Source organism: Marmota monax, unplaced genomic scaffold, assembly GCF_021218885.2.
Source record: "Marmota monax isolate L192 unplaced genomic scaffold, Marmota_monax_Labrador192_F-V1.1 WCK01_AAM20220418_F8-fsc00171, whole genome shotgun sequence".
Classification (NCBI taxonomy): domain Eukaryota; kingdom Metazoa; phylum Chordata; class Mammalia; order Rodentia; family Sciuridae; genus Marmota; species Marmota monax.
Window position 1 is genome coordinate 1,628,284 of NW_026694658.1, and position 24,988 is coordinate 1,653,271.

At 36.1% G+C, this 24,988-nt stretch overlaps 1 protein-coding gene across 1 annotated transcript in view; it reads left to right on the forward strand.

Annotated features, from left to right (window-relative positions):
• Positions 1-24,988, forward strand: part of Ppm1d (protein phosphatase, Mg2+/Mn2+ dependent 1D) — a 45,614-nt gene that overhangs the window by 18,531 nt on the left and 2,095 nt on the right. Inside the window, exons 2-5 of the mRNA XM_046423192.2 lie at positions 1,627-1,855; positions 6,269-6,393; positions 14,367-14,557; positions 19,199-19,441. Coding sequence (XP_046279148.1) covers positions 1,627-1,855; positions 6,269-6,393; positions 14,367-14,557; positions 19,199-19,441 — 788 coding nt within the window. The remainder of the gene's footprint in view (positions 1-1,626; positions 1,856-6,268; positions 6,394-14,366; positions 14,558-19,198; positions 19,442-24,988) is intronic.

The window sequence follows — 24,988 nt, forward strand, 5'->3', positions numbered from 1 at the left end:
TGGGGAGGGGAAAAAATGAAGTCAGATATGGTGGTGTATATCTGTAATCCCAGCTACTTAGGAGACTGGGAGATTTCAAGTTTGAGATTAGAATGGGCAATTTAGTAAGTTTTGTCTCAAAATAAAATAAAATAAAAATGGCTAGGGGTGTAGCTCAATGGTAGAGTATTTGCCTAGTATGCATAGGTCCTGGTTTCAATCCCTAGTACCACCAGAGGGAGAGAGAAAAGTAAATTAGTTGTATGATTAGAAGAATCTTCTTAGTGACTATGAAAGTTGTCTGTGTATTCTGCCCAATTTTTTTTTTTAAGGCCCTTTCTCTTCTTCTAGTTCTTTTTGAGAACCTGTTAGACTAAGAGATTTACCACTTTTCTTAAAAGAGAGATATTATTTAACAAAAAAAAGAAAGAAAAGATAGATAGAAGTTACAGTTAATGGCACTTCAGGGACTAAAATGTTTTATTTTGCTTTGCAGAAAGTTTTGGTACTGATCTAGCTCCTGCAGTTACAGTATTAATCCACCAACCTCTTTATTACCCATTCTTCTTTTTTTTTTTTTTTTTTTTTTTAAAGAGAGAGTGAGAGAAAAAGTGAGAGAGAATTTTTTAATATTTATTTAGTTAGTTTTCGGCGGACACATCTTTGTATGTGGTGCTGAGGATTGAACCCGGGCTGCACGCATGCCAGGCGAGCGCGCTACCACTTGAGCCACATCCCCAGCCCCTTATTACCCATTCTTATTCTCAGCCTTTTAAAAACTTTACTGGGACTCATTGACAGGGGAAAAAAATTTTGTTTCCTTGTTTACTGGCTTTTCTTGCTTATATTTGATTACAAGATTGCATTCTGATTTATCACTTAGCATAAGATAAGTTTGTATTTGTTATCACTTGTATTTGCTTATGATCTTTCCCTATGTTTTATGAATATGGATTTTTTTCTTACAGTCTGCCCTTAGTAGGATTCTGGTGTGGAGATCATGTGTTTAGACTCAGTCTGCCATCATGAACTACAAGTTGTCATTTAGTATTAGAGAATATTTCAGAGTTGAGAATGTCAGATGGTATAAGTTTGGTTTCCCCGAGCAATTGAGAATGTCACTATTTCATATACTCCATGTAGTTCCCTTCTGTGAGTGGGGTGTAGCTTAGTGGGGACCTTTCAAGATTAATAAACAGATGCAAAGTGGCTGGCTTGATGGTATCAAAACTGTTAACAGAGCTGGGGTTTAGCTTAGTGGTAAAGCACTTGCCTAGCATGTACAAAGCCCTGGGTTAGTCTCTAATACTACAAAAAACAAAACAATATATTCTTTTCTCTAAATGTAGTTAGGATTAAAAATTAAATAGAAATAGTCTATCCTCTAATGTATTTCTTCTAGGATTGATTTGATTGTTTTATTTTAGTTACATTGTTTATAAATTTTTATCAGTGTATCAATTAATAAATAAATTAATTAATAATAAATATAAATCCTTGAGTAGCTTTCAAAATAATTTTCTTACATTTTTTCCTATGCTAATTCCAATGTTAACATGCTAGTTCATGGTATGTTGCTATTTGTATTCTGACAATGTATTCATGTTTATACCTGGAAAAATAATTAATTTTTTTTTCTTATTACAGCAGAATGGCCGAAGACTATGACAGGTCTTCCTAGCACATCTGGGACAACTGCCAGTGTGGTCATCATACGGGGCATGAAGATGTATGTAGCTCACGTGGGTGATTCTGGGGTGGTCCTTGGAATTCAAGATGACCCGAAGGATGATTTTATCAGAGCTGTGGAGGTGACACAGGATCATAAGCCAGAACTTCCCAAGGAAAGAGAACGAATTGAAGGACTTGGTGGCAGGTAATTATTCTGCTGTTTTGTCTATTTTCTCTTGGTTTTGTTTATCTGTTTCTCCCTTTTAATTAAATCAGTTCCTTAGAATTTTAGGTTATTTTTTAGATTGCCTAATGCAAAAATTCCATGTGAACTCATTTATCTTTTTTTGTTTTGTTAATTGTTTGTTTGTTTTGGTATCAGGGATTGAACTCAACCATTGAATCACATCCTCAGCTCTTTTTGTATTTTATTTAGAGACAGGGTCTCACTGAATTGCTTAGGGCCTTGCTAAGTTGCTGAGGCTGACTTTGGACTTGTGATCCTCCTGCCTCAGCCTCCCTAGCTGCGGGGATTATAGCTCCACCATGCCCAGCTATCTATTATTATTATTATTTTTTAATTATTTATTTATTTATTTTAGTTTTAGGCGGACACAACATCTTTGTTTGTATGTGGTGCTGAGGATCGAACCCGGGCCGCACGCACGCCAGGCGAGCGCGCTACCACTTGAGCCACATCCCCAGCCCCGATATTATTTTGAATTGACTTTTTAATTTGAAATAGTGGCTCCAAAAGGGAAATATTTCAGTGTACTGTAAGTAATAATACATGCAAGGATTTATTGAAAATCTTTCACTTAAATGCTGATCAGCATGACCCTCAGAATCTGGACAAAGAAGAACAATTAATATATTACATGTGATGTGATGTGAGTTTTAAACATTGTTTCCAAATTTTCTTTTGGTGATGTTCCTGGGATATTTCTTTTCTTTTAATTTTTTAGTTGTAGTTGGACACAATACCTTTATTTTATTAATTTGGTTTTATATGGCAGTAAGGATGGAACCCAGGGCCTTGCATGTGGCAGGCAAACTCTCTACCCCTGAGCTACAACCCTAGCCCAAGAGTCTCTTATCTTCTGTATTCAGTCTGTTATGATATGTTATTTTGTTTGCAATACCTGAAGTGAATCTGGTTTTACATAGATATAGCTTGAAAGGGAAGGAGTCTTTTAATAACGTCTCTATGTATTCTTTGACATTATCCCCAAACTTAGAAGTGGTAGTTTTTTTTTTCTTTCCAATTTTTAATTGGTGCATTATATTTGTACATAATAGTGAGATTTGTTACATATCCATATGTGTACAATATCAAAATATAATTTGACCAATATCATTCTCCAGTATTTTCCCCTTTCCCTCCCATCTTCCCTCTCCCATACCTTTCCTCTTCTGAACTCCCTTCCATTTGTTTGTTTGATGCTTTTGTTGTTGTTGTTTGTTCGTACCAAGGAATCGAACCCAGGGGTACTCAACCCCTGAGCCACATCTCTAGTTCTTTTTATTTTTTATTTTGGAGATAGGATGTCACTATATTGCTGAGGGTGGTCTTGAACATGTGATCCTCCTGCCTCAGCTTCTTGAGCTGCTGGGATTGTAAGTATGCATCACCATTCCCAGCTGGGAGATCTTTTTTATGTTAGACACTTTGTTTACTATTTGGTAGACACAAGAACAGATTAAAACATTTATTATCAAGGTTGGTGTGCACTTTTCCTTTTGTTTCTGGGTATAGAATCCAGGGTGCTTTACCGCTGAACTATATCCCTGGCCTCTTCAGCAGTTGGTATTACAGGTATGGATACCTTCACCTGTCTCCTTTTTAAAATTTTATTTTGAGACAAGGTCTTGCTAAGTTGACCGTGCTGGCCTCAAACTTGTGATCCTCCTGCTTCAGCTTTCCAAGTTGCTGGGATTACAGGCATGTGCTGTGTGTGCTTGGCCTAGAATAACCCTTTAATGGAACTGCATATGGGTAGAGAACACGTTGAATAGACCATAACTTTCTCTCGCTTGCTTTCTCTCTCTTTTTTTTTTTTGTTATGAGGGATTGAATCTAGGAGTTCTTGACTACTGAGCTATGGCCCCAACCATTTTTTTTTTTTAAAGAGAGAGAGAGAGAAAGAGAAATTTTTTAATATTTATTTTTTAGTTTTCAGTGGACACATCTTTATTTTATTTTTATGTGGTGCTGAGGATCAAACCCAGCGCCCCGTGCATGCCAGGCGAGCGCGCTGCTGCTTGAGCCACATCCCAGCCCCCATTTTTTGAGTTTCAAGACAGGATTTCACTAAGTGCTTATGGCCTTTCTTAGTTGCTGAGTCTGGCCTTAAATTTGAAATCCTCCTGCCTCAGCTTCCTTTGCTATTGGGATTACAGGTGTGTGCTGCCTGGCTAAATTTCTTTCTAAGCACAGACCTGGAGTTCCTTAAAAGTATGGAGTTTGACTTGTCTAGCATAGTGGAGCTATAATCTCCGCAGCTCGGGAGGCTGAGGCAGGAGGATCACAAGTCCAAAGTCAGCCTCAGCAACTTAGCAAGGCCCTAAGCAATTCAGTGAGATCCTGTCTCTAGGAAAGGGAAAATACTGAGGAATGATATTGGTCAAGTATAATCATGGGCCATTGGTAGTATAAATTTTATGTGCTAAAGGAATTAGTCTAAACTAGACCATGTGGCCTTGTTTCCTTACAACTGCACTGTCATTTGGGGAATTAGAAAATGGCTTCTGGATATATATATATTTTTAAATAAGAAATGCTTGTAATTGAGGTAAATAAAGCTCAAGTAGGAGATGGTCTCATCTATGATGTCCTTTAAGGGTCGTTTCTAAAGATAGTATCCTTGAAGCTGCCATGCGGGCGTACTTTATCCTGCAATGTAAATACACCAATTTTTTGGCTCTAGTTTATTTAATCCTATGAGTGTGAAGATCAGTCTAATATCTTGAGACCTTTACTGGTAGTTATGAGAAGTGGGCTTTGCATTTATAAATAGATTTCCTGAAATATTTGGGTTCTGCAATATTTAGGCCTGATCCTTCTTAATCTTTTGAAAAAAACATTTTTAGCTATTAATTCTTTTACTTTTTAACTCGAGTTTTTAATGTTATATTTTCTTTTATTTTAATTACATTTTTTAAAAGTTTTTATTTTTTGCTTTATCACTAAAATACCATCTGGACTGTTGGAGAGATGCTCTTTGTGAGCAGGTGTCTTTCTGCAAAAATTGAGCCATTTTATGATAAGTTATTTCCTTACTTCCCTCTATCCCAACCTAGCCAATTGGCCAGTACTCTGTTTTTCTGCCTTCTGTTACTGCTCAGTCAGCTCTCTGCATGTCAGGCTGTTCCTTTTTATGTGCCTTTTAATCATACAGGACAATAGCAGGGAGTGTAATAAAAGTAGCATCTTTTCTAACATTGCTTTGTTTTGTTGATACTGAATTTAAAATTTTTATGTTTAATCAGTACCATTATAGATTCTTCTTGCTCCTTAGAAACATAGAGACCATAATATCTTTGACTATTAAGTATCAAAAGAACTCTTGTAAATAGCTATATTGAAATGACTTAAGTATTAAGCTTTACCTTTTAGAGAACAGATTTAGGAAGGAACTATAGGGCTTTATGATGATATGCAGGCAGAATATCGACATCTCTTCTCAGTGTAATTTTTCTTTGGTAGAGTCTTAACTCATGTTTCATAGAGTCTTGTGAATGGCCAGTTCACTTAACTCTCTGTTTCCTTTCTGAGGATCAGCACTGAAGAAAGCATAGTAACAAAACAATTTTCCTTGATAGTCTATCTCTTGTTATGATGTTAGATGTTGCTTTCAGAACTGAGAGTTCTCAAAAAGGATGGTAAATGAGTGACTTTTTTGGAATTTCTGTTCTATGTTAACATAATTCTTTTATTTTTATTTTTATTTTCATGTGGTGCTGAGGATCAAACCCAGTGCCTCACATGTGCTAGGCAAGTGCTCTACCACTGAACCACAATCCCAGCCCCTGCAGCCATATTTATTTTTTATTTTGAAACAGGCTCTTGCTAAATTGCCTAGGGTCCTGCTAAGTTGCTGAGGTGTGGATCCTGAACTTGTGTTCTTCTTGTCTTCTCAAGTTGCTGGATCACAGGTGTTTACCACCATGCCTGGCTAGAAACTCCTATCTCCCCAATTATTTGAATCTTGCATTTTTCTGGGATGTGATAGTTATCAATTTTTCTTCACATTCTTTCTTTTTTTTGTTATTTTTTTTAGTTGATCTTGTTTACTTTTTCATTATTTTCCTTTTTTCTTTATCTCATTTTTCTTTTTTGACTCTTACTATATATTTTCACTTTTGCTCCACATTATTTTATTTGTTTTTTTTTTCTGGTCTATTTCAATCAGTTCCAAATTTTCCTCATGTAATCTTATCCTATTTTGTCTTTCATCATTGAAGAGCAGCTTTGGCTTATGTGTCTTTGTATCTGAAACAGATAAATCATTATTTTATGATAATATAATCTTACTTTCATTAGTTATATGACATGTTGAGCTATCTTAGGTGTTATCTTTTAATCATTTAGAGAATTCATGTGAACTTTGTTTTTTAGTGTCATGAACAAGTCTGGGGTGAACCGTGTAGTTTGGAAAAGACCTCGGCTCACTCACAATGGACCTGTTAGAAGGAGCACAGTTATTGACCAGATTCCCTTTCTGGCAGTAGCAAGAGCACTTGGTAAGTAGGACTTACTTTTGGTAAAATCATGTTAGATTTTTACAATATATGATGATAAAATAGAAGGGGACACAGAGCTAATCTAATCTCTTAGTTGGCACATTATGAGGATAGAGATATGATGATGTTAATGATTTAAAACCTGATTGAAGAAAAAGTGAAGGTATATATTTTAATGCTAGTTGTTCTTTAGTCATGAGTCATAATCAGTGTTTTGCTACTTCCATCTATACTTAGGGACATATATTATGCCTAGGCTTAATGTTACCCTTAAAACTATTTTTAAATGTCCTTTCCTACTTCAGCCCTTAATATTCCTAAGAATCTTCAAGGCTGTTTTTTTCTTTGGCTAGCAAAATAAATTGTCCATGACAAAATAAAATGGTTCTTGTCTAGTCTACGTGGCTTTGGAAGGCAGGCTAGAGCACCATAGCTATTTTAATATCTTGCATTGACTCTGCTAGATGGGGGTAGTTTCAATATCTCTAAGAAAACACCAAATTGTTCCTTCTCTTCTTTTTCCTTCTAATAGATATTTGAATACCAACTTGGCGCTAGGCATTATGTTGGGCTTAGAAAGTATAATGCAGATGTACTTTCTGTCCTCATGGAGTAAAGCCATGTAATTGAGGAGATAGGCAATAAGGAAGTAAGTTTATAAGTGAAGTAATTACAGTTTAGGAAATATCATGAAAGAAGTAAACAGTGTGCTGTGATAAATAATAATTTAGGGCTGGGGATGTGGCTCAAGTGGTAGCGCGCTCGCTTGGCATGCGTGCGGCCCTTGTTCGATCCTCAGCACCATATACAAACAAAGATGTTGTGTCCGCCGAAAACTAAAAAAATAATATTAAAAATTCTCTCTCTCTCTCTCAAAATAAATAAATAAATAAATAAATAAATAAATAAGAAGGGAAAACTGTTTTAGATAGTGTTGTGGTGGAGATGCTACTTTTTAAATTGAGATTTGAAGGACGAAGAAGGAGCTAGTCTTGTGAAGAACCCGTGGAAGAATATTCTAGGCAAGGATCCTGAAATGCAAAATGACTCAACATGTACTAGGAATGTCAGAAGACTGAAGATGGTGACGTGAACATGGGCCATATCATAGTAGAAACTTACATTCTGGTTTCATTGCAGTGGGAAGCATTGTAGGATGTAAGTTAAGGAATAAGAATACCTGATCTGCCTTTTAAAATGAGCATCATACCTACCATATACAATCTCTTATTGATCTTTGATGATCAAAGGCATATAGTCCTGTTCTTAATGGAGTCTATATCCTAGTTGGGGGAATAGATAATAAACAAATGAGAAAATCATTCTAAAAGATGTCATCTTTAAAGGAATTAAACAAGTGGTGTGCCAGTAGTTGATGGGAGGGATATTGGGTATTAGGAGAGATCTACTTTAGGAAGGACTAATTAAGGAAACTTCGTTAAGGAGGTGATATTTAAGTAGGATCTCAAGGAGGGAAAGGGGCAAAGGAAAATAGCAAACAGAGCCAAAGCTTTGCCAGGGCACATAGATGGCTAGTGGACATTTGATTTGCAAAGGCGGGGGGTATCCAGTATATATTCTTGCTTCATTTTAAATAATTTCCTTTTGGGAAATCATATCTATTGTGCTATGTGAAGTCTTAAATATTCATTTTCAAGGTCTTTTAATAAAATATATAAGAGGAGCATATGATTCCATGTAGACCAATCAGATTCTCTATTCTAGACTATCAAATATAGTAAGAACAAAATATTTTAAAGAAATAGGCCAAGTGTAGTGTGGCACATGTCTATAATCTCAGTGACTCAGGAGGCTGAAGCATGAGGATCTCAAGTTTGAGGCCAGCCTTAGCAAGAACCTGTCTCAAAATTAAAAAAATTTAAAAAGGGCTAAGAACATAGCTCAGTGTTAGAGCACCATGGGTTCAACCTCCAATACTGCAAAAAATAAAAATAAAAGTTTAAAAAATTGGATGTGGTGGTGCATGCCTGTAATTCTAGCTACTTGGGAGGCTGAGGCAGAAGATTGCTTGAGCCCGCAAGCTTAAGACCAGCCTTGGCAACATAGTGGGTCTTCCATTGAAGAAATAGAGGGAGGAGGAAGTGGGGAGTTGGAGACAGGAGAAAGGGGAGAAAAAAAAAAAAAGAAAGAAATGCTTTTGTGTGTAGCTCAGCAATTTTCTTAGCATACATGAAGCCGTTGTTTGATCCCACGCATCACACACACAGAGACGAGACAAAAATAGGAGAGGAAGTATACCGTAGTGGGAAAAAGATGGACTTTAAAGCCAAAATGCCTAGTTTTCCATCTCAATATTGTTATTTATTGTGCAAACTTGGGCAAATTACTTACAATTTTTTAAATATGTATTTTCTAGTTGTTGATGGACCTTTATTTTATTCATTTATTTATATGTAGTGCTGAGAATCGAACCCAGTGCCTCACATATGCCAGGCAAGTGCTCTACCACTGAGCCACAACCCCAGCCCCAAATTACTTACATTTTGTGACATATCTTTTTTGGGGGGCCTAATAAATGGTATTGTCTCCATCTGTTTTGCATTGCTGTGACAGAAGACTGGGTACTTTATAATAAATAGAAGTTTATGGCTCACATTTTGGAGTTTAGGAAGTTCAATATCAAGATGCTGGTATCTGGTGAGGTCCTTAATGCCTCATCACATGGAGGAAGCAAAAAGATGAGCGAGCAAGAGAAGGCTAAGCTCACCTTTCTAAAGGCACCAAGTAAGGGATGGAACTCCATATCCTAGTCTCCTCTTAAAGATCCCACCTCTTCATATAGTGATAAGGGCAATTAAAGTTCAAATTAGTTCTGGAGGGGGCACATTCAAACTATAACAAGTATTTGTCTCATACTGTTGTGATTATTGGGTGAAGTAATGTGAAGTGTTTTAAGATTGGCACATAGTACTCTATAAATGTTAGTTGTTTTTATTGTTATTTATTGAATTGGGTCAGTGACATGATTCAGTTTGTTTTTGACAATCATTTTAGCTATTTTAGGGAGATCAAAGTGGAGGCAAAGATATATCATTCAGAAGCCTATTGTAATACTCTAGGTACTTTATATATTTTATAGATTTTTTTTCAGAACTAGAAGAATAAGTTATTGAGGTCATTCATAGTATAAGCATGTAATACTATTAATCTTCCAGTGTTAGCAAGGAAAAAGAAGGGGAGAAGATGATAATTAGCTGCTGCTTACATTTCAGGTTAGAAGGTAAGTTTGGTTGATTACCATCATTTGTATCATTAGTGAGCATTGAAAATGGGGGCATGACTGGGCATGGTGGCACATGCCTGTAATCCCAGAAACTCAGGAGTCTGAGGCCAGTCTTGGAATTTAGTGAGATGCTGTCTCAAAATAAAAAATAAAAGAAAAGGACTGGGATGTAGCTCAGTGGTAAAGCATCCCTGGGTTCAATACTAGAAACAAACAAACAAAACAACAACAAAAAACAGGGCATGAGAGGCAAAGAATTGACCAGAGGGGCTAGTGCATAGCACATTCTTGTAATCCCAGCGATGTATGAGGTTGAGGCAGGAGAATCTCAAGTTCAAGGCCAGCCTCAGCAATTTAGCAAGGCCTTAAGCAACTTAGCGAGACTTGATCTCAAAAAATAAAAATCAAAGGACTGGGGATAAAACTCAGTGGTAAAGTGTTGCTGGGTTCAATCCCCAGTACCAAATAAATAAATAGATAGTGGAAGGTTTTGTTTCCATTTTGTGGTTTGTGGGGATTGAACCTAGTGCCTTGAAGGTGCTTTACCACTAAGCCATATCCCCAACCCTTTTAATTCTATTTTGAGATAGGGCCTCACTAAGTTGCTGAGCTGGTCTCAAATTTGAGATCCTCCTGCATCAATCTCCCAGTATCTGGTATTACAGCCATGTGCCATCACGTGCGGCTGAGGGTTTTTTGTTTGTTTGTTTTTAAACAGGGAACTCATTGAACTGAGGGCAGGATCTTACTCTAGGTAAGGTGAACCAAAGTAGATGTCAAGTTATTTTGTCTATGTGTGTGAGTGTGCCAAGCATTTTAAGCAAGTTTTGAAACCCGTAAGTGATTATGTAGAAGAAAAATAAGAGGGACTGATAGAGAGGTAGCAGAAAAATCAGCTGGTTTTTCTGGTTCAGATAGTCCTGCTCAGTCCAGTGATACTCTTCTCCAGCCCCAGTAATCTTTACTTACAAAGCACAGATTTACATTATCCAACTGATCTAATTGTTATTTTATTGTGAGTTAAAAATTTGCCTCCATGATTCTTTCAGATATCAGCCCTAGTTTTGTATGCTAAAACAAAAACAGAGCAGTGTACTTTATCTGTTGCATGATAGTCATTTACATATTCAAAATCGGTTAACATGTTTCTCTGGTCTTCTAGGTGAAAGTGCTAATTTAAGGTCCTTTATTATACAGTCATGTGCTGCTAAAAGTTGGAGATATGTTCTGCAAAATGTAGGCCGTGAATGGTGGCGCACACCTATAATCCCAGTGTCTTGGGAGGCTGAAGCAGGAGTATTACAAGTGCAAAGCCAGCCTCAGCAACTAGTCAAGGCCCTAAACACCTTAGTGAGGCCCTATCTCAAAATAAAAAATGAGAAGAGCTGAGGATGTGGCTCAGTGGTTAAGTGCCCCTCGGTTCAATCCTTAGACTACACACACACACACACACACACACAAAGTGTCCTTAGGTTATTTCATTGTTGTACAAGTGTTAGAGTGTACTTACATAAACTTAGATGGTATAGGTCAGTCACACGATGCAGCCTCTTGATGGAATTGAGATGCAATAAACAAGGTATATGAAGCTGCTGCATGGTTAACACAGCAAACTGTCTTATGTTTAACGTTTTTTTTTTTTTTTTTTTGGTACTGAGAATTGAACCCAGGGGCATTCTACCATGGCACTACATCCCTAGTCCTTTTTATGTTTTGAGACATAAGTTGCTTAGGTCCTTGCTAAATTGCTGAGACTAGCTTGAACTTGTGATCCTGCTGCCTTATCCTCCTAGGTTACGGGAATTATAGGCATACAGTACCACACCTGGCTAGATTTGTGTTTTAAAGAGATGATTTGGTTGTAGTTTGAGTATGGATTAGAGGAGGCAAAAGTTGTTGGGAAATTCCATGGAAATCACCTATAGATGAGGGGGTATAGAAATTTTCTGGTTATCCTGTGGACAGGACAGGTGCCACAGGAACAAGCAAATGAGGGTTCCTTAGAATCAGGACAGGGCCTCCTCTCTTCTGGTGTCTCTTCAGCGCCCTCTATGGAGTAAAAAGGGGAAATGACCAGCTAGCAGTCAACAACCATGTCTGCCAATGTCTAAGTTTCCTTCCTTTAGGACCTAAGGAAATGACATTCTGTGATTTTGTTTTGGTGAGCAAACCTTCACCAAAACTTTTATTTAAAGGCCCATTTCTGACCCCTACTACTTATTTGATCTTAGATAAAGCCATGTAAGTTGGGTGTAGTGGTGCATGCTTGCAATCCCAACAGTTTGGGAGGTTAAGGCAGAAGGATTGTAAGCTTGAGGCCAGTCTCAGCAACTTAGTGAGACCCTGTCTCAAAATAAAAAATTTTAAAAAGACTGGGTAGAGTAACTCAGTGGTGGAGTATCCCTGAGTTCAATCCCCAGTACTGCAAAGAAAAGGGGAAAAAAACAAAAACAAAAAACAAGTGGGGATTCAAGAATCATCCCTAAAATATGGCATGTTTTGTTAAAATATGGCATTGTTTTTGTGTGTGCTCATGGTGCTGGGTATCAAATTTAGCCTTGCTTCCTAGGCAAGTACTCTTACCACTGAGCTACATCCCCAGCCTTAGAACAGGAGTTGTCTAATTAAAGGGTCATTCTTTAATACGACTTGAACTCTTTACATCTGTCAATTCCATGAAGGACAAAACCAAACAAAAATAGGGAACTTTTCTGGGTTAAAAACAGCAAAAAATTTGACAATTAAATGTAATGAATGATTCTTCAGTAAATCTTGGATATTAAAATTGCATTATTGGAACAACTGGGAAATTTAAACATGGACTTTACCTTATATAATATGGTGTCAGTATTAAATTCTGGAGTATGGTTATGTAGGAAAACATTCACATGTTTAGGAGATACATGCTGAAATATTAGTATTTAGTGGTAAAATATGAAATCTAATCTCATGATTCAGCATAAAATTAAAACCATCTTTATCCAGAAAAGACAAGGTTGCATTAAGAAATCCTAAAGAATTTGCTAGGAAACTACTAGAATAAATGAGTCCACTTAAGTTCATATAATCCAAATGCAATATATGCAGTCTGTCATTTGAATGAATCAGAAGTTGGGCCTGGTGGTGCATGCTTATACTCCCTACCTACTTTGGAGGCTGAGTAAGGAAAATCCCAAATTCTAGCCCAGCTTGGGCAATTTAGTAACACTCTGTCTCTAAATAAAAACAAAATTTAAAAGATTGAAGATGTAGCTCAGTGGTAGAATGTTTGCCTAGCATGTGCAAAGGTCTGGTTCAATTCCTAATATCACCAAAAGAAAACCAAACAAACAAACAAAAAAACACCTCTATAATTTTCTTTTGGGGGCAGGGTACTAGGGCTTGAACCCAGGGGCATTCTGCCACTGAGCTATATCCGCAGTCTTTTTCATTTTTTAATTTTGAGACAGATTGTTGCTAAGTTGCTGAGGCTGGTCTAGAACTTGTGATCTTCCTGCTTTAGTCTCTCCAACTGCTGGAATTACAGGTGTACACCACCAAGCATGGTGAGGTTTTAAAAAATTTGTTCAGAGAGCTCTCTCATCTTAAATACCTCTTACTGGTACCAATTTGCTTTTGAAACTTTTGTTAAGTTTATTCCTAGGTGTGTACATTTGGTTCATGTTTTAAATGGAATTGTTTTAAATTTACATTGTCATTGTATATACAGTTGATTTCTATATATAGGCTCATATTTAACAACCTTTCTACATTTTCCTGTTAACTATAATAGTTAATTTCTTTTTGGTGGTCCATTTAGAATTGAAATTTTCTATAAATAATGATGGCTCATTACTTTTTCAATTTACTTACTTATTTTTATCATATTACTGTGCTCAGAAGGAACTCCAGTATAATATTGGAAGAGAAATGATAATACTAGGCATAGTTTTCTTTTTTATTCATTTTGAAAGGAATACTTTCAATAGCCTACCTTCAAGTAAGATGAGCCAAGAACATCGGTGTGGGCATGTAATTCCAGCAGCTAAGGAGGCTGAAGCAGGAGGTCCACAATTTTCAGGCCAGCCTGGGACCCAGTCTAAAAATAGAAAATAGAAAAGACTGTGACTGTGGCTGAATGGTAAAGTGTGCTGGGCTTAATACCCAGACCCCCCCCCCCAAAAAAAAAAAAAAAAAGTAAAATATTTGCTGCAGATTTCTGTTTGTGTGTATGTGTGTGGAGGGCAGGGGTGTGGTGAGGTTAGTTAGAGAGAGATTCATAGATGCTGGGGATTGAACCCAGGCCTACCATATGTCAGGCAAGCCTTCTACCACTGAGGTAAATCCCCAGTTCCTTCTACAGATTTCCTTCCTCCCTCTTTCCCTTCCTTCCTTCCTTTACTACGGAGAATTAAACCTACACATACTCTACAACTGAGCTATATCCCAGTTCTTTTTTATTTTGGAACAGGGTCTCACTAGATTACAGACACTGGCCTCCAAATTTTAATGCTTCTGCCTCTCTAAGTCACTGTGATTATAGTGTGTGCCACCTCATCATCGGGTTAAGGGAATTTCCTTTTATTCCTGGTTTGCTGGCAAATTTTTAATTATGAGTGGATTTTGATTTTATTAAATGTTTTTCTGTATCTATGGACATGAACATGTACATTTTTTTCCTTTAATCTGTTGATCTGATACCATTAGCTTTGAAATAATACTACTTATTTCTTCTGCTTTCTTTCCTCAGGTGATTTGTGGAGCTATGATTTCTTCAGTGGTGAGTTTGTGGTGTCACCTGAACCAGACACAAGTGTCCACACTCTTGATCCTCAGAAGCACAGATATATCATCTTGGGGAGTGATGGACTTTGGAATATGATTCCACCCCAGGATGCCATCTCAATGTGCCAGGACCAAGAGGATAAAAAATACTTGATGGTGAGCAATTACTCAATAATTTTAATACTTATTTTCTAGGACTGAATATTTTTATTACAAACAGAATATATAGGCTTGGAATATAGCTCATCAGAGCCTGGCTTCACTCCTTAGCATCCACCCACCCCCCCAAAAAAACCAAAACAACCCAAACAACTAATAGAATATATAAATATCAATCTTTTCAGATTGTGAGTTCTTTAAGCTATGAGTTGTCTCAATTCATATTGTTGTCTTAAGACTTAATGTGTTACATTGTCAAATATCAAAGAAGATTTGATAATATGAAAATTATTTTATCTAATAGATTATAGATTTGTGGCATGGGTGGTGTTAGGGGTTGAATCCAGGGCCTTACACATGCTAGGCAGTGCTATACCACTGGGCATACTTCTCAGTTTTTGTTGGTTTGTTTTGAGATAGCATCTGGCCAAGTTGCCCAAGGTGACCTCTCTGAACTTGGGATCCTTGTACCTTAGCTTCCAGAGTAACTGGGATTAAAGGAATGTGCTTCTGTGCCTGTCTAGATTTAGAAATCTTTTTTTTTTTTTTTTTTTGTAATTCAGAACTCTTTAATGATCTCAGAGATACTTGCATGACATGACAAAGACAAAAGCCAGTTTTGTAGTCTGCCAAACAGTTTCCAGAATGAGTATTGCAGGAAACATCCATATGACAATAATTACAAGTCTATAAGAACTGGGAAATAGAGAAAGACAGGAAACTCGCGGAGACTGTATTTCTGGAAGAGAGTGATATTTGAACAAGTCTTAATGATGGGGTGAATTTTCCAGGTAATAGAACAAGGGAGAAGAAAGAAGCTTACCATGCAAAGGAAATACCATGTATAAATCCAGAAATAAGAGGTGAATATGACACAGGTTTCAGGTTTCACAAGTAGCTTAGTGTGCCTTGGAAGCAAAAGGAGATGAGGCAAAAAGGTTTGGGTTGGTCTGTTATGGACTTAAATGTTTATAGTCAGGCAGTAGAGAGTTATTGGAAAGCTGATTTTAGATAGTTTGCTCATTAAACACTTGAAACTAAAATAGAAGGTAAACAATAATGGATATGAGCCTATCTGTTACTTACGAAGCACAGGAAGAATATCTAGCTTAATAATACAATCAAACAGGTACAAGTTTGGCATTGAAAGAGAATGGGTGGTAGTAATGATTAGTGAAGGATCCCTAAGAGAAGGTGAATAGTTATATAATCAGATATCCAGCTCTCTTCATATTCTTTTCTTGTTGCTAGTGTAATGAAACTTTTATTAATGGGTATATTAGACTTCCTTTTAGGGGCTAATGTTATATTCCAAATAGGAAAACTTGCAAATTTAATCTAAGGCAACAATGTTAAAAAAAAAAAAAAAAAAAAAAGAAGAAGAAGAAGAAGAAAGAAAACAGAAGAAATTCATGAGTGATAGAATTGTGATGGAATTTGGGCTTATAAGAAGGAAAAAGTGATAACATCCAACTTTCTGACCCTGGTAGAGGTATTTTTAAGGAGCAGCACATTATTTTACTTGAAGGGAAGTGTATATTTCATATGTAGATGTATTGACTTGGAGGTACCTATGGTTCATCTAGATAGATAGTATTAGTAGGCAGTTACTCATATTTGAGAGTGAAGCCTGGAAATAATTAGTGAGTTCAGAAGATCATTGACACTATATGAGATCACTTAGCAAGACTGTAAAGTTGAAAAGGACAAAATATAAGGGGATCTAAATCTGCAGAATTATAGTGAGCTGAAGCAAAAATGTAGGTATGGTAGTGAAAATAGCTTAATGTGAATTTATTTTTTCACTAATAATGTGGGAAGAGAAACAGGCATACTGAAACAGTGAGTCCTAAGCTAGTGTCTGGAAAGTGATATGTTCTAGGTAATGTAATAGATTCATGTAGTAGAGGTTAATGCTGCCTTTCCTCAATTATGAGGTGCATATTTTTTCACCTTTTAACATCTTTGAAATTAGGATAGCATGCATAAGGCCCTGGGTTCGATCCTCAGCACCACATAAAAATAAAAAATAAAAATATTGGAGCTGGGGATGTGGCTCAAGCGGTAGCGCGCTGGCCTGGCATGCATGCGGCCCGGGTTCGATCCTCAGCACCACATACAAACAAAGATCTTGTGTCCGCCAAGAACTAAAAAAATAAATATTAATAATTCTCTCTATCTCTTAAAAAAATAAAATAAAGAAATTAGGATGCTTTTGATCTCAGTGATCCAGTCAGAAAGCCATATAAAAAGAACATCAGGGGCTGCAGCTGTAACTAAGTGGTAGAGCACTTGCCTAGCATGTGTGAGGCACTGGGTTTGTTCTCAGCACTGCATGTAAGTAAATAAAGGTCCATCGACAACCAAAAAAATATTTAAAAAGTAAAAAAGAGCAGCTTCTTAAAAGAACATCAGGGTAAAGTCTCCAAATAGGAGAATGAAAATAGTAAAGAACAGAAATTAATGATCTAGAGATTCACAAAATTGGGTACGGGGAGATTGTTCTTTTAAAAAGACAAATGAGGTATGATTGATATTCTTAGAACAAGCAGAAATGCAGAAGAAGTTTGAGTGGACATAATTCCACTTATAAATATCTCTAGCCAAGTGTGATGGCACATGCCTGTTAATCTCAGCTACTCTAGAGACCGAAGCAGGAGGATCACAAATTCAAGGCCAGCCTCAGCAACTTAGCAAGATACTGTTTAAAAATACTGTTTAAAAATACTGTTTAAAAAGGACTGGGGATGTAGCTTAGTGGTAAATCACCTCTGGCTTCAATCCCCAGTACCAAAAAAGAAAAGAAAAAAAAAGATTTAAAAAGAAAAAACCCACAATTCTAAAACAACTTTATGCAAATAAATTTGAAAAAAATTATTATCTAAAAAAGGGCAAATTAACTCATGAAGGAATTTTTATTAAAGTTTTAATGTATGCATCAGTTGTAACCATGAAATCAATTTCATTGGTTTTAAAATGTATCTACCAAAACAGACACTATACAAATGGCAACAAGCACTTGTAGCATTAGATAAATTCCTGTATTATAAACAGCTTCAGAAAATATAAGACTAAGAAGACTTCTCAAGCTGTAATTTTATTAGTACCTGTATTTTATGACACTAGTAAATCTTGATTATAAACTGGACAAAGAAGGTATAAGAAAGAGGGGGAAAGGTAGTGGTAAAAAAATATGTATATGAAAAAGTCAGACTTGTCTTGGGAATGTAAGGATGGATGGCTGTGTGTGTGTGTGTGTGTGTGTGTGTGTGTGTGTGTCTTTTCCAGTGGTGGTGATCTAGCTCAGGGCCTTTCACAAGTGCTGTACCCCGAGCTACACTGCATCCTCAATATTAAAATTTTAAACAAAGTAGCTAAGCGGAGTTATTTGCCATGTGTGTGTGTTGTAGGAATGCATCCAAGATGAATAATCCCAAATGAAGATGATTTCCTTTTTTCCCAAGGAGAAGATGAAGAAAATTCAGCTCTTTATCCTATTTGAATATATAAACTTCAGAGATAGAAGACATCCAGATGAATCACTGTACTCTGCATACAGTTAATTATAAATGAATTTATATAGTGCTAGTAGTGCTCTAATAAATTTATATCATATATAATGTGCATCGTAGTATGTTATAGTGCATTAATAGTTTTGTATTTACATTATTTTTTTATCACATAAAACAATATACTAATTTTTAAAGTTTCCACATAACAATTTAAGACATTTAGCACTATTTTTGGAACACATTTTCATTTCTATTCTTTGAAACTTAGAAGAAAAAAAAATTTTTTTCTTTTGGTGCTTGGTATGAACCCAGGGCCTGGTGCATGTTAAATACATGTTGTATCATTGAGCTACATCCCCAAAACTTTTAGTAATTGTTTTGGTTTGTTTGTTGTTTGCAATGATAGGGCTTAAACCCAGGGTTATATGCAAGCTAGCTACTTGCTCTATCACTGAGTCATGTCTCCAGCTGAAAATTTAGCAAGTTTTGAATTCATACATGGTGTTCTTTTATTTCAGGGCATATTTATTTATATAACATGAGATTCTTTTCTTTTTGTTGGCATTTATTTTCTCTGTATACTGGAACTAATTTTAATACTTTTTTCCTTTTAGGAACGACACTGACCTTTTATATATCTACATTTAGAGAGAGAGCTGTTTATGTTTCCTTATCAATTTTCTTTAATAATTTGTATGTTAGGTCATCATTTTTTATTTGTAGGAGCTCTTCTAAAGAAATTAGGTCTTTGTTATTTTTTTTTTTTAATTTAGAAATACTACTTCAAGGGCTGGGGATGTGGCTCAAGCGGTAGCGTGCTCGCCTGGCATGCGTGCGGCCCGGGTTTGATCCTCAGCACCACATACAAACAAAGATGTTGTGTCCGCCGAAAACTAAAAAATAAACATTAAAAAAATTCTCTTTAAAAAAAAAAAAATTAAAAAAAAAAAAAGAAATACTACTTCAAAATAGCTATGGGAATTATGGATAATGTTTGAAAATTTGGGAGCTTTATTTACTTAGGTCACATTGAATACCCATTTTTTAATTTGATACATATTTAGTGGCAACTAAATGTGAGTTAATGTTCTTTTCTTGTTTTTTTTTTTTTTTAATTTTAATACAGGGTGAGCCTGGACAATCTTGTGCCAAAATGCTTGTGAATCGGGCACTAGGCCGCTGGAGGCAGCGTATGCTTCGGGCAGATAACACCAGTGCCATAGTAATCTGCATCTCTCCAGGAGTGGACAATCAAGGACACTTCACCAATGAAGATGAGCTCTATCTGAACCTGACTGATAGCCCTTCTTATAATAGTCAGGAAACCTGTGTGATGACTCCTTCTCCATGTTCTACACCACCAGTCAAGGTATAGTTCTGTAATTTTAAGGTTCTGTTTTAATAGAATTCCTTTGGTTAGTGTTGCCTACAAATACATTTTAGATTATTGATAAAATGGAATTTTGAGCTAAATTTAAGGTGATGGATCTTTGTTATGTAATTTGTTGTCAGAGAGTGTATACCACTTACTAGAAAACAGTTGTCAGCTGTGTGTATACCACTTACTAGAAAACTGTTTGGTTCCCTGAAGAATATTAGTGTTTGAAATTTATTGATCCCCTTCTGATCCTGTGAACATTTGTAAAGCTTTAGGAAGTTTTGAAGCACTCTGATCTATAATATTCATTTGAACCCAATAACTCAGAAATGGTATTGATATCAGTATTATATATCCCATTTATCGATAATATGACTGAGAGATTAAACAGTCTGGATAAGGTCATACAGAATCAAAATTGAACTGGATCTTAGAATTGCAGAACTTAGAACTGGATGTCTGTTAACATGAGTAAGAAACATATTCTTGTTTCTTAACCATGTTAATATTGCTGAGAAACAAATTTACCTTATCTAATTCCCCTTGTCTAATTTAATGAGACCTCAAATACTTGGTTGTGTTTTCATCCTGTTTTTTCCTACCAAAAATTAGTAATATTGATAATTGCTTTAATATAAAACAAGGCTAATCTGGTTTTCTGAGAATATATTTTGAGTGGCCTCACCATTAAAATGGGAAATACAGAAGAATTTTATATTGTATATTCAGGCAATTTTTTATTATTACTGTTTAACTTTTTTCTAACATGGAAATGGCAAAAATATATATAACAAAGTGGAATCTTTTCATTTAGAAATTAACAAGCTGGGTGTGTAGCTCAGTGGTAGAATGATTACCTAGCATGCTGGAAGGCCTTGGGTTCGAACCCCCAGCACTACCAAAAAAATTGACTATTTTATAGTAATATTCCTATAGAAATTCCTTGTCAAAGCTTTCTTTCCTTTGAAACTTGTTTACTTGCCTATTTCTCTCCCCCACCTTGTGGTACTAGGGATTGAACCCAGGAGTGCGCTACCATTTGAGCTATGTGTCCAGCTCTTTTTATTTTTTATCTTGAGACAGGGTCACACTACGTTGCTGAGGCTGGCCTCGAACTTGTAATCCTCCTGCCCCAGCCTCCCAAGTTGCTGGGATTACAGGTGTGCACCATATGGCTGCCTATTTGCCTTTTTCTGAATATTGTATGTATTCACTACTTTTTTGTTCCCCGATTTACTTGAATAGCTGATCTTTAGTTAGAATAGAGAAGGAAACATTTGGGTTATGCATTGGTAAGGGAGCAAGAGAGTATTGTGATTGGAATAAATACTCAATGTTGACCTCAAATAAAAATTATTGTAGTCTGTTGAGTGGCATTAGGAAAACTGTACATAAAATGTTTAAAAACTATTTCTTAGGCCAGGCACATACCTATAATCCTAACTACTTGGGTGGCTGAGGGCAAGAGGACAATTTTGAGGCCAGCCTCGACAACTTAGCAAGATTTGTCTCAAAATAAAATTTAGGGGCTGGGGTTGTAGCTCAGTGGTAGAGTGCTTGCTAGCATGTGTGAGGCACTGGGTTCTATCCTCAGCACCACATTAAAAAACCACAAATAAAATAAATCTTAAATTCTTAAAAAGATAAAATTTATTTAAAAAGGGGGGCGATTATTGTTCAGATGTAGAGTACATACCTAGCATGTGCAAGGCTCTTGGTTCAATCCTCAGTACTGATAAAAAAAAAAAAAAAAAATTAGACTGAGGCAAGAGGATCTTTTGAGCCTAGAAGTTTGATAAACCTGGTGGGTTTGTGAAATCCTGTCTCCAGAAAGAAAGAAACAAATCTCTATTCTGAGATATAATCACCTAATAATTAGACCAAAGTTAAAGGAAGGAGTGTTGTTGTTGGTTTTGGTAAGCACTGAGCTACAGTTCTAGCCCTTATTTTTATTTTATTTTAAATTTTGATACAGGTTATCCCTAAATTGGCAGACTGATATTCTGCCTATGATCTTCCTGCCTCAGCTTCCACTCCTTAAGTAGCTGGGATTACAGGCATGTGGCAGCAGGCCTGGCTGATAAGGAGATTTTTACATGTACTAATTTATGTACAGGGATGGTTGGTTGTTAACCTAGTACCCCTTTCCAAATATGGGGAAATATTTAGATCAATTCAGAATAATTAGAATTTGGTTGTTCTAACAAGTAGTGGAAGCAAATCTGCCTTATTTATTTATTTTATTTGGTTATCTTAATTGACTTAAAGGGAAGTATTCACTACATCTCTAATTTATTTCATTGTTGCAGTATCCTATGTCTAATAACATCTAGATAAGTGTGATGACAATTGGGTTAAGATTTATTCACATTTCACTGAGTGTATCACAAGTTCAAGGACAGCAACTTAGCAAGATTCTGTCTCCAAATAAAAATAAATAAATCAAAAGAACTGGGAGGATAGAGCTCAGTGTGGTATAGCACCCCTGGCTTCAATCCAGTACTCCACCACCAAATGTACATGCACCAAAAAAAAAAAAAAAAAAAAAAAGGTTCATATTTAGACTATGCATGTCAGGTTACTCTACAGACATGTCAATTTTAGTTGGGTTCTGGTGTGTGTTATTTGTTTTGGAGTAGATACAGTGAAAATACCTTGGTTTAAGGGATTGAAATGGCTCACATTTCTTTATTCTTTCTGTAGGGAAGAACTAAATATAGTTGTTTTTATAAAAGAGCTATAGGAAGGAAGGATGAGGGAAAAGAGACAGTTTCAGAAAAAATAAAATTTACCTTCAGTTGTGCCTTAGGTATAATTTGTAATTAGTTGTTTAACACTGGCTTATAACATAGATGGGAGGAGATACCTGAGTCAGTGAAGGTTTTAAGGTAGTTTTTAAAGAGTAATCTTCCAATATATAATAAGTACTTTATGAATATAACAAGAAAGATTAACAACACAAATTAATCCGGGATGAGTCTAAGAAACCTAAGCAGTTGCTTGTGCTAACAGATGTGATGTATTCACAGAGTGCCAATAAAAGGAGAAGGAGAAGGAAAAGTTCAAGGAGGAAGTGGGACAAGAAAACCTAGTCCACTTGTAGTGTCAGAATAATAATCTGTGAATTTAAAAAAGACACAGCAGGAATAATTACTATAAATTCTATGAACTATGAAATTGTTCCTTTTTTAAAAAATAAAGGAATTCAGTCTGTGTCTAACCTTGTTATCCATGCTGCAGCAATATGTGGTATTCCTATAAATAGCTTGATTAGTCCTTGTTTTTGTTCCTAAATAGTGACAAGTGATTATTTAGCAGTAGGAAGACTTCTGCTACATAACTTATTCACTGCTGGTCTTGTTGTATACTTGTTTCTATATTAGAGCTGCATGATTCTTTGTCAGTGATTTTTTAAAAAAATATCTTTTTAGTTATACGTGGTCACAATATCTTTATTTTGTTTATTTATTTTTATGTGGTGCTGAGGATTGAACCCAGGGTCTCACACATGCGAGGCAAGTGCACTACTGCTGAGCCATAACCTGAGCCCCTGTCAGTGATTTTTTTATGATTTATTTTTCTGTGATCAGTCAGAATATGCTTGTTACCAGTTTAAATAATTGAATCAATTAAGGGATGAATGCATACAAAAATCTCATTGATATTATTGAAAACCATGTGTCAGTATTAAAGAACAGATAGTTTTCTTTTTTTTCAGTACTAGATTCTTGAATTAAGATTGATACCCATTACTTGAGAGGGCAAAGCAGGGAGAGCAGATGTTTGAGACCTGCTTGGACCACATAGAGAGACCTGCCTCTTAAAAAACAACAAAAAGATTGCTGCTTTCCATTCACTGTTAAAGCAGGCAAGAATAACCAGACTTATTTAATAAGCCACACAATGTATAATAAATTAATGAATCAGTGACTTCAGAAAGAAAGCATATTCTATTTATTCGTTTATTGGTACTGGGGATTGAACTAGGGGCACTTAACCACTGAGCCACATCCCCAGTCTTTTTTATTTTGAGAGACAGGGTCTTGCTAAATTGCCCGGTCTATTTTTGAAGTTGGTATCCTCCTGCCTGAGCCTCCCAAGTTGATAGAATTAGAAGCATGTACCACCACTAGGCCCAACAAGAGTGTGTGTGTGTCCATGCACGTGTGTGTTTGTGTGTGTGTGTGTGTGTTTTGCGTACTGGAGATTGAACTCAGGGGCACTTGACAACTGAGTCACATCCCCAGCCCTATTTTGTATTTTATTTAGAGACAGGGTCTCACTGAATTGCTTAGCATCCTCACGGTTCTGAGTCTGGCTTTGATCCTCCTGTCTCAGCCTCCCGAGCCGCTGGGATTATGGATGTGCAATAAAAAAAGAGGAGTAATGTATTTGGGGCAGTACTAGATTCTACCCTCTCCCCACTAATGTTCACTTCTATGGTTACATTGAGATATTTAAGTCTACAAGATTCTGTATGCTTTGGCTTCCCATTTGTTTCAATTCTAGATACATTAAAGGAAACTTTCTTACTATAAGTATGTATTTATACAGAACTTTTTAGAAAGGTGTTTATTGACATGGGATTTTATATCAGAGTAAGATATCATTAAATCATTTACTACTCTACATATATTAATCATATGTTAATATTTTATGAATGTAGTTGAGGATTCACTTGGGAAATTTTTACACATTTTGGAGAGAGTTATATTTGCATTTTGATTCTTTTTTTATTTGTTCTTTTTAGTTATACATGACAGTAGAACATATTTTGACCACATCAGAGATACAAGATTATCACTTCCCGTTTTTGTGGTTGAACATGATGTATTAATTTATGAACATAGGAAAGTTATGTCTGATTCATTCTACTTTCTTTCCCTGCATTTTGATTCTTGCCTTGAAAAACTACTAAGACAATGGTTTTATAAAATATTATTACTTTGGAAGAATTGTTTGAATTAGTTGGGCATTGGGGGTGCACGCCTGTAAGCACTAGTGCTTGGGAGGCTCAGGCAGAAAGATTACAAGTTTGAGGCCAGCTTGGGCAACTTAGGAAGATCCTGTCTCAAAATAAAAAATAGAAGGACTGGTGATGTAGGCTAGTGGTACAGTGTTCCTGGGTTCAATCCCCAGTATTAAAAAAAAAAAGACAAAAAAAGTTTTCAAAATGTTTAGGTAGGCATTTGTTTGGGTTATCATAAAATTAGGATGCTGTTAATAGCTTCTTGAAGCAATTTTTTTTTTAGAGAGAGAGAGAGAGAGAGAATTTTTTAATATTCATTTTTTAGTTTTCGGCGGACACAATATCTTTATTTGTATGTGGTGCTGAGGATCGAACTGAGCACCGCGCATGCCAGGCAAGCACACTACCGCTTGAGCCACATCCCCAGCACATTGAAGCAAGTTTTTTAAACATTTATTTTTTAGTTGTAGTTGGACACGATACTATTTATATATATGGTGCTGAGGATTGAACCCAGGGCCTAGGTGGGCGCTCTATCGCTGAGCCACAACCCAGCCCTTGAAGCAATT